This window comes from Lineus longissimus, chromosome 4 (assembly GCF_910592395.1).
Source record: "Lineus longissimus chromosome 4, tnLinLong1.2, whole genome shotgun sequence".
Classification (NCBI taxonomy): Eukaryota; Metazoa; Nemertea; class Pilidiophora; order Heteronemertea; family Lineidae; genus Lineus; species Lineus longissimus.
The window spans coordinates 20,625,695-20,636,662 of record NC_088311.1 but is presented as its reverse complement, the minus strand read 5'-3'; the positions used below and the strand labels follow the sequence as shown (position 1 = coordinate 20,636,662).

At 42.2% G+C, this 10,968-nt stretch overlaps 1 protein-coding gene across 1 annotated transcript in view; it reads left to right on the top strand.

Annotated features, from left to right (window-relative positions):
• Positions 1 to 5,183: 5,183 nt before the first annotated feature.
• The window catches only part of LOC135486595 (allatostatin-A receptor-like), a 6,983-nt gene continuing 1,198 nt past the window's right edge, over positions 5,184 to 10,968 (top strand). The window contains exons 1-6 of the mRNA XM_064769526.1: positions 5,184 to 6,055; positions 6,385 to 6,508; positions 8,200 to 8,447; positions 9,436 to 9,562; positions 9,871 to 9,996; positions 10,408 to 10,968. The exon at positions 10,408 to 10,968 is cut by the window's right edge and continues 1,198 nt beyond it. Coding sequence (XP_064625596.1) covers positions 5,562 to 6,055; positions 6,385 to 6,508; positions 8,200 to 8,447; positions 9,436 to 9,562; positions 9,871 to 9,996; positions 10,408 to 10,722 — 1,434 coding nt within the window. The 5' untranslated portion in view covers positions 5,184 to 5,561 and the 3' untranslated portion in view covers positions 10,723 to 10,968. The remainder of the gene's footprint in view (positions 6,056 to 6,384; positions 6,509 to 8,199; positions 8,448 to 9,435; positions 9,563 to 9,870; positions 9,997 to 10,407) is intronic.

The following is a 10,968-nucleotide window of genomic DNA, read 5'->3' as shown; positions in this document are numbered from 1 at the left end:
GCGACATGTACATGTGGAGATACATGGAATGGAATACCATGTACATGTCTGTACATGTATAATCTAAGACCATATCTGATTCAAAGGTCAGGAGTTGGAACGAAATCGTCCCCTCATGGTCAACCATAAGGCAGGTTCCAGAGTGACTCAAAATCTTAAACGAAAAAGTATATTTCCAGGATGGCAAGACCATCGAGAAAATGTTGACTGGAAAAATGATGGTTTCCTTGGCTGGGACCATAGTTCGCTATTACACAAAGGGGGAAGCCCTGCGCACATATTGTTTCTCGCTTAAGTAAATTTAATCACGGTTTTTAATCTCATGGTAAATCGTCATGCTTTAATAATCTTGACAATGTTGATAGGAAATGAAGTGTCGTTCAAGTTCCGCCATCGCTTGATATGAAAATTTTAAACTGGCCATGTAGCAATATTTTTTGATTTTTGAACAGTTACAATTACATGTAATATCAATAACGTTTTTGTTTCAGCTGACGACAAAGGCATAAAACCATCATTATTCAACAGTCACCTTTCTGAAACACTACAGCTTTCGATCTTCGTCTGCAATACATGTAGTCTTATCCCTCAATTTTGGTTCACCTTACCCGCAAAATACCAATTTGGTGGTGGGGTTAAGGACTATCAAATGAAACGAGCAATGCATTTGACGGCGAATGCACGTATCCTTTTCTGTTGAGACCATCTTCATCGTATGCGTCACTTGCAGGAAAGGGAAGATAAGTTACAACCAACCCAGTCATGTCAGCAATCGACAATTTGTAATCTCTTTAGGTATCACTATAACACTTTGTCACCGAAAGACTTGTGATTAAGGTGGCTGAGATTGCATTACGAGTCGAGTGAAGGCGCCGACCATTATACGATCACGAACTGTTCTTCTGTCGGTCATCACGTTGGGCAACAACAACCCCGGGAGAGCAACGCAAACATGTAAGCGCAGTCAGAGGGTGTCGGGGTGCGGAGGACTCCCTTTGGGAAGAAAAAAACGTTGTATGTGAGTTCAAAATGGCCGGAAATAGGCTCAGAGCTGAAAATCATTTGCGAAATCGACCATAAATCGTCCAGTTTACTCTAACGAAATCCTGACTGAGCCTCTGCCACGGGTCCCTTCTAGACGGGTTTAGTAAACAATCATAATCGTGATTATGGTAGCTATTACTGACTGACGCACTCCCGAAAACATGATATATACCAGTAGCACGTTCATCAGCGGATTTCCCTTATGCCGTCCTTTCCGATCCTACTTGAACCACCGGTATCGGTACCTGCTGTTGACTGAGACTAATCTTTCCAATTATAAGTGAGCGGAGGCCATTAGAATTCACACCGTGTGTGCGCCAACTGGGCGTTTTCATTTAGATGGTTTCGATCTGCAGTTTCCGTGGAAGTGACATTATGTCATGGTGTGTGATATAGATTGATTGTGTTTTTTACTCCTCCGCAGAATGATGAGGTTTTTTTCTCGAAGAAGCGTTTTGCATGAAAATACAGTGATACTATAAGGCACTGCACTAATCTGATTCAGCGCACGATCTGGCTAGCTAGAGGCGTCAAATAACTTGATTAAATTGATGAAGGTAACTGTACTTCAGAACTAAAGCTAGAGAGGGGAATCCACCCCCCCCCCCCCCCCGACGAAGTATATTGTCTGACACTGAAAAACATCTTTTTTAGTTAAAATGCGTCATTTTTAATTTAATCTAAAAATGCGTGGCAGTGTTTTGCCCCTCCCTTCAAGACTAAAAAAAATGAATAATCGAACCTACCCACATGCAATACCCGATAAGTTTGTCGCTGGTATAAACACTAAAAACCTTAAATGTAATGAACAATAATGGGACCACTTAGTGAAAGCCATCACAATCACTGCTGCCTTCCAGATCACGTCAGTGCATCAACCGATATAAACAATAACAAGAATAAACAGACGATGCGCACTCGCGATGCGCGCTCACGACGTGATCCACAAAGATATGACAGAGTTTTCCATCAAGTCTCGTACAGCTGTTTGAAGGGTCTGCGCGGAGAAAGTGCATTTAATTACTAAAGATTTCTTGCTTCTTTCTTGAAGTATCGCTTTGAAGTCTTTTACATTCAAGAGGAGGATCGCTTTATCGTTTGACGTCTTCCATCGGGGAGTAAATACTCGCCATTGAAGTCGGATTACGCGTCTTAACTTTGACGTGATGCGCATACTTCCTGTTCAGGTTTAAATGTATTCCTGTCCCAGCAGCAGCCTCGTCCCTATAGTCATTGCACCGCCGCCAATTCCTGACGCAAGGTCGGATCGACCACCCAAAAGTCACGAGATCTCGCAGGGAGGCGCTTGGTTTTACCAGGCTGCTGTCCAAGATGAGTGTGCCCGTCTTTAAGATCATCTCGTAGGTAGCTTAAGTCCAGCTCAAACGGACGATTTAAATCTCTGCGACAAGCGATTGTAATCGCTAAAATGCGATGTGCGACGTAAGGATCTCTCGTCTACGAGTAAAAACGCTATCGCAGGGTTTGAAACTAATCACAGGTCGCATGTTATCATGATCGTAGGCAAGGGCGGCTTAAATCGTTCGTTTGCGATGCACTTTAGGCATCGCTCAGTCAGATGCAAGAAAGAATCAAGGAATCCTTGGTACCCAATCCATATTTAGATGAATCCTTAGCTTCATCCGAGGAATGGGATCAGAGAGGGGATTAAGTGTTGGAAGCTACAACCCTCTCTTTCTATGTTACTGATTGATCAGACATCACTCGCTGAGCAAAGTAAAGCTAACCGTCACATCCAAGTTCAGTACCATTGAGTACGGCACTTCAATATACAGTGCCATCACTAACAAGACTATCATGATTTTAGTTGCTTTACTTGATCTGCCTGTTCAAAACAAAGTAGCCATTTAGTCAACTTGGCGTTTTCAAAGTCTAATGGTCTTAACTAAAGGAGATGACGCCAAAGTACAGTTGATTTGGACAAACGGGCTGAATTCTCTTAGTGATTATTAAATTCATTCGTCTGCGACGTTTCCTTCATTATCTCATTCCCCAAGGAAACCGTGGTATCTCTGAATAAAGTCGCTTAGGTTGGCAATGAACATAGTAGATCCTTTGATGGGTCGGTGATGGGTGCGGGAACAGGCTCTTGCATATGTACAGCTTTTCATAAAAGTTAACGGGTACGTAAGAAATGATAAGTATCATCATGGGGCTCCATCATGAACGTAACGAATGTAAGAATCTCGGACGATTAGTATGGAGTGTGGTGGTCATCACAAGCTTCAGCCTACTATACAAACTAATCGTGTTAATTTGTACTTTCCTAGAATTTGCCCAGTCTACCCACAAGATTGCTTACGTGGCTGCCAAAACAAGCACCTATCAATCAGGGAGGGAGCGTCTAACTTCTGTCGAGATGTAATTAGTAGACAATCATTGGTTGTGACGTGTGCATTGGCGTTACAACAGGTGTGCTCGGTCGTAAAATATCAATTTTGCCACCTCTTTGTGGCTGATCATATGGGGCTTTCCAGTGAGGCGTCAAGGACGATGATGCCAGAATGTTGGCAGGTAAGAGGCCACATCAAATGAGAACCTCGGGAAATCACATTGCAGATTTCGTGCATGACTTGTCCGTGACGTTAAAAATGGATGTTTGTATGTTGGTATTTTATCTGCAAGAGCTCAGACATGTCCGACCTTCTTCCTAGAGAGCAACGCCGGTCGTAATCCGGCAACTGATGAAGACCTACTCAACACCATCAAGACTCTCCGTGGTTTACAACCGGACTTCTTTCGAAGTCAAAGGCTTAGGGGTCGGGGTGTCACTGTCAGAGATGACGGATGACTATACGCAGAGACTATATCATATCTCACAAACTGACATTTTATCTACTGTTGACATTCTTCATCGAGATCTGCATTGAGAACTTCCCATTTGTTTGCCAATATTGCAGCGGCTCAGACAGCAGATACTACCAATTGTGATGAAGATGAGACTGGGTTTCGATGTTCCGAGCACCTTCTCTTTCAGAGTGCCTCTGAAAGCTCCGTCCCCGAAAGCGCAAGCCAAGACAACATGACACAGCATGCCGCTTTGTCATCAGTATCGTACTCTTGCATGTCAGTTTTTTGGTCGCCGTCAAAAAGCTGTGCGTAGTTAAAAATACATATTGTATCTTAAACAAAATAATCTTGCATCTAATTTTCATTGTATTCGTATTACCAGGTTAAATTGATTTATGAACATTGGACTACTTATAAATGTATGTAGGACTAATTCAATTACATGTCTTTGTGAATGTACCGCCATTGGCAACAGCTTTGACTCTGGTTTAAAGTATTCAACATCATTGTCGGCTAACCATCCTCTGACCCCGATCGCTTTGATAGTTTTACTGGCGAGTATAGCCTATAACTTATTTCCGCCATGGCGAAAAACATCATGGTGTTAACCTGAATAGACATTCAATGGTGAATGGTCTTGCACTTGGGTTATTGCATTTATCAAGAAAAAATCAAAACTCTGCGAAAATAAAAGGAGTTAAGAGTCAACATTACAATCAGTAGCAGGGAGTCCAAGTCAAATGGACTTGATGCCGCGGCAGATGGAACATCACAGCAGTCGTCGTCGCATTAGAGTATTTGCGGCACAACTGGTATGATGGTTAAGGTGTTGCACTCACTCGCGGCCCGAACGTCGTGGTGACTCGACAAAACACATATACAGCCTTAGCAAGCCATTTGGTCTTGGGGAGGCAATATGACTTCTTGGAATTTTTCGACCAAAATCACGGTCAGAAACACGTTTTTTGCATGAGAGGGCAAGTAATAGGCCCCATCAATGTGGGAGTTAAGTGGCCCTGATGGACTCCTGGTCCTCCTGCCCGTGATGTAGTCAGCCGTCAATAACTTCATTTGGCCCACCCGTAGCGGCACGTTGCAGTGCGCTAAATGTCTTTATCAACATACATGTTATTGCCTCAATTACAAATTGCAGCCCGTTCATTCAATAATTGACCTGAGAACGTCAGGATGCCAGTGCCAACACATGTGACACCACGTAACTGAGGTTCAACCCGCGCAGTTGCAGATGTACCCATGACTTTGTCAATCAAAACAAACCATTGCTGTTCAATAATTCTTTTCTTTTCTGTATAATTGCAGGCTAATGCATATATACGTGAGTGCCGGCTGTGATACAATTAACTCCATTTGCAAACGGTACGTTCAGGAAGGCATTTCAATCTCATCTTTCTAAATCAGAGGAACGGTCTGAGAACGACGGACAGCTTTCGGTGGCGGAGATACCTTCGTCTGCTAAATCACGGCGTTTATCTCGTCTTATTTTTTTAGTAAAGGGATTTTATATGTTTACGTCCAGGGAATGAAGAAGCACGATACACAACATACATGTACAGGTTTGTAGCAGTGCTGCAGCACCACCGTGAAGGGTGTGACTATATTTGAATACCAAGCACCTCGTCAGGTTTTCGATAGGACTGCCCTATTGCATCATATCGTCTGCAGCCGGAGGAGATAGTGCTGACAAAATGACGGACGAAGTACTAATCAATACTATGTCGGAGGATTCGGCCAACAATCTCACGAATGTGACCTACACTTCAGAGGAAAGCGAAGGAATGGATTTCGACTACAGTGACTTAATGCCTCAGACGATTGGCGAGTATTATTACTACGAAGGTGACATCGAAAACATATTAGAACCATGGAATACCGTGTCCTACTTCATCCCATCCATCATCATCTTCGCCGTTGCGTTTATCGTCGGGGTAGCGGGGAATTCAATGGTCATTTTCGTAATGGTTGGAGACAGAAAATCTCGGAGCGTCACGACATTGTTTTTGGTCAGTTTGGCCGCAGCAGACCTGTTCTTTCTGTTGATATGTGTACCTTGCGAATTGATCAAGCACTTTCTCTTTAACACGGTAACAATAGACGCAGCAGTGTGTAAAGTCGTCGGGTTTATAGAAGTTCTCACTGGAATGGCTTCTGTGCTGAATTTAATGGCTGTTAGTATCGAAAGGTAAGCTTACATTTTCACTAACTCTTGTCAAGGGGAGGTTGTTATCAGCTCCGACTCCGAGAACGAGAACCAAATGTACACGGAGTCGCGACGCGCATTGCGGTTAAGAACTTGCCACCGCTCGGCAGACGAGTGAGTCAGTCAATCGAATTCGAAAATGACTCGTTCTTTTTCTCGAAGTCAGGACCGACCTCAACCTCCCTAAAATCACGGATCTAATGAAAATTAACCAGTTCTTGGTATTTCAATGCATTTTCAGTACAGACCCATATGAATCAGCTTAAAGCTGGACCTATACTGTTCTTTTTATACCATTTCATTATTTCTAGGTACGTGGTGATCATTTACCCAATGAAGGCACGCTCGTTCTTCACGATGGGCAGTAGTACCAAGATTCTAATATTTGTATGGGCTTTAGCCATCATATTCTCTGCACCTACATTGCATGTGATTGTAAGTATATTCATTTATTTATTTGTAATGATAATATTCGTAACACCTTTTTCATGATCATGTGAGATTCATTTGAGACGAATGATTTAATCTTTAATAATGATGCGAGGTGATCGGAGCCAGAGAATGGTAAGCCTACAATGATAATGAATACGAACGTCAAAGCTGTTGCCACTGGCGGTAAATTCACAAAGAAATGTACTAATAGCATTTGGCCTCCGATTATCAGCATTTCAATGTTTATTAATCTATTTAACCTGGAAATGCGAATCAAATCTAAATTAGATGGCAGATTATTTTGTTTTATCGATCTTTTGCACCATGCGCGGCTTTTTGTCGGCGAGACAGTAAAACTTTGAAATCAAACTTGAAATTAAAAACATTGGGTACATGACATTAAGAGGCAGAAAACAATGACACATACACAATACAAACGTATATAAACTAAAAGGGAGACAAATTAGAATATAAACAAAACAGAAATTTTCTTGTTTATAAATTGTATTTTTGTCATTGTTTTCTGCCTTTTATGACAAAAGTTACCAATGTTTTCACTGGACCCGAAGCCGAGACCTAGAGTATGGGGCGTAAGCTGGTTCCGATTCTCTGATCCCTGTAACACCTGTTCTCATATTCTTGTAACCCCGTTTTCCCTTAGAAAGAAAGGAAAAATAGACAATCACTCGCAAATACATCCTGGGTATGAGAGGCTTATGTTTGCTTCTTTAGCCTGCATACAAAACCCTGATACAGCACTAAAATGGTGGATGGAGATTTTATAAATCTATGCCTCACTTAAAGGACTCATCCAAGACTGTGATATTCTCGTAAACCTGAAACACCACCGGTAGAACTGATCATTTCCTTTGAACACTTATGCGTATTTTTTACCTATTGTTTGCTTAATGCGTTACGACTCGAGATCCGTTGCTGAACAAAAAAGCATCATAATGGACGAAATCCAAATATTTCCCTGTGGAGTAGAATTATCGATTATTTTCGACTATTCGAAACAAAACACTTGATTTAATCCACTGTTTTGTACGTTAAAAAATAATAGTACGTCGAACTAGAATGTCTTTTTCTGGATGAGTAGGCTACTGCTGTCATTTTCTCCATAAAAAGGCTATCTCAGCTCATCTCAGCTCAATAAATAAAGCCTGTAGGAAATATCTGGGCGACATTCACCAGGTGGTCTATTTCACTTGATTCAACTTTGGATTTTTTCAGTCGATTTTTATATTTCATTTAAATGGACATTGAACTATTAAATTCGGACAAATAAGTTTCAACATTAAAATCGACCAACAAAATATCAGGAATGTTGTTCAGGACCAACTTGATTTTAAACCACAGAGAAAAAAGAGTAGTTGCTACGTTGGTGTTGACTAATTTTAAAGCTTACCGTACACGCAGTTTGGTCAATGACATTTTAAGGAGACACCATACGTGTAAGAATTATAATTCAGGGTGCATTTCCAAATAATTTTAAAACCTTTACATAGTACAGTAATTATGAGCATTTTCTTCGTGCATGCGGATTGTAATGCATAAAGGTAAAAGAAACAAAACGCGCAGGAGTGAAAAAAGTGGAAACGTGTCCGGCAGCACTTTTTTATACCAACGGCTGAACTATCACGTTCCCATCATTCGTAATTTTTAAATGTGTCAGCATAACTGCTATTTTTCAGGGCGTCGAATACAACTCCTACTTTAAAAACCACACCAGGTCAGGGCCAGGACAGGTTTTCGTGAAGCAGCCAATGTGTGTTGAGACGGTTGAGGACGCCGGCAGGACAGCCTACGCCTACTATCAGTTGTTCTTCATGTTTATAATCCCAACATTCATCATGTCGTTTTGTTACGCATGCGTGATATGGGTACTGTGGGTGAGCACGAAGGAATTGGCCAAGATGACCGGGCCAACTGGTCCAGACAGGTGAGAATCGACTCGCTCTTATTTTTTTCAAGGGTTTTTTCCTTCCAGTGTTTTGGGGTAAAGTACGGCTATTGGAAGTTGAATGATCTTGCAAAGACCTTGATCTTGTCCTTCACGTGCTTCAAAGTAACCTCGCCCATCGTGCCGTAACTAAATACATGTAGTGCAGTTTTTCGCCCTTTTTTCTTTTTAAGATAGAGAGATTAGCTCTGCTGCTCGGCCTGTTCGTGTCTGGCCGGGTGAGGAGTCCCCCCAGCTTGGGTCTTCTAGCAGAGCAACGGCACATAGAATGCTGATCAACTTTAGTATAGGGATGAACATCTCAAAACAAAAACAAAATACTAAGCACATTTTGAATTCTCATTGTAAGCTTATCTTAGTGTGGTAGTGCCTACCTTTATGTTAAAGAATTCAGACACTTAAGATTTCTCAGTAACGTCCAAGAATTTCTGCGCCAGATTAACTCAACCAAAAAATCGATGCAAGTGATAATAAAAAAGCATCAGCGACTGCTACAAAACCCCGGATGCAACTGTAATTTTAAATGAATACCGACGAAAAGCCCACTATACGCTGCGTAAGTGGAAAAAGATGAATGCGTGAAAAATTACTTTTAGATCGTAAACTTTGCGGGTTTTATTAGCATGGCTCGGAAGAGAAAGAAACATTCCACCATACAGCGCATCTGATGCCATTAAATCTTTCGTGCGTCTCGCAGCATGAAATTTTCCGAGTAAAAGGCCCTGGAGGCAGGAATAAAGATTTCCTCCCAAGACTACTTTAAACGACAATGAGAGTGGAAGTTGTTTCCAAATTGTCTTATAAAAAACGGGCTCTTCTCGCCAGACACTCTAACATCCGTGACTTAAGAAGTGTTTGTTACCTGTCTTTGCTACCTTGAAATTAGGCGGCTTGTTCCAGAGTGCAGGGGCCTAGCTCCATACAGTTGTGTCGCAAAGGTTTTAAATTCTAATTCTGTTAATCGCAGGGAGGTGTACGTTGACGAAGACTGCCGGACAGGCCTGACCCAGGCACTTCATGACGGCCCACGAAAACAGACCATCACGAAAGCTGCCAAGGAACACAGTGCCGCCATACAGACAGCACGGAAACAGGTTTGTAAAGAACATAACCACAGGACTAAGCTAGCATGTTATCAGAGAACTTCAGAACATTAAGGACTCGTTGTATTTCGTGCGGCTCAGGTAAATAGAGATAAACATCTACGTAGTGCAGTAATTCGCACGCAAAGTCACTGAAATTTTGGCATTTATTGTTTATCAGTATACCCAAGACTCAGAGATATGTTCAGATTACAGTGATCAAAATGGAATAGAAATGTCCAGAAAGGTTTCACTGCATGTATAATGTATCAAACGTTTTCTTACTTAGAAATTTTACTAGTGGATGTTGTATGTTACAGGTGATCAAGATGCTTATTACCGTGGTCATTATCTTCCTGCTCGCCTGGGGACCAAAACTCATCCTCAATGTGATGATCAAGCACGAACTCACATTCCTCTTTGCGACGGGGTCGGACGTCGGCAAGGTGAGTTTAAGAAATACTCATACCGCTCCCCCTCATCCTAGAGGCGTTTTATATCGATGTTATATCACGCTATGTAAAATTCTTTGTGGTGATGATGCCCCCTCCTCCTCCGCCCGATTTGCTATATAGTGGTGATCACATACTTGCTTGTCTGGATAGCCACGCGTAGTATCATCAATACATATCATAATCAAACAGGAATTGCTCTTTGACTACGGGACAATCTTTCCAAGGCCATATTTTCCTACTACACCTGGTCAGATGGAGGCAAAGCAGGTTAACAGTCGGGCTCAAAGAAAGTATAAACAATCCTGACAGTTGCAGTCAAAGTGGCTTTTCCACTTGACAAAACAAAATTAAATTTATCCAAGACGCGACCTTATAAATCACGCGTATATCCTTTCTTTCCAGAATTTCATCAACTTACTGCCGTACATACAGAGTTGTCTCAATCCGATTGTCTACGGGTTCATGTCCAGCAACTTCCGGCGGAGCATGCGCTATGCTTGCCGGACGTACATCTGCCGGAACAAGGACGTCTTAACCTGTCTAATACCCCAAAAAGAGCGAACCTCAGAATACGAAATGGAGACAAAAACCAACGGAACTACGCAGACAGCAATCCCATCACGGTATTCGCCGCCTGGACGGAAAAGTCTACGCCGCGGACCGGAGCCCGGCACGGAAACTGAGTTTGATAGCGTGAACTTACAAGAAAGTCGTTGAAATGCTCTGATTACTTTTAGTAGGAAACGCATTGGGTGTTTGCATTTACTTGCATTGCTGGCCCGTTAAAGAGTAATTGCTTGCCTGGGAGATCGCTATTTGCGTGGTCGTCGCACACCCAGCGCAGAAGAGTTCTCCATGCCGCAAGATACGGTTCGTTCGATACTCAGGTCAAGACATGGAAGAGCAGTGGGCGAATACATAGCCAAAATAAACGTCGCCCTTCAGAGAGAGTTGCCACAGTGA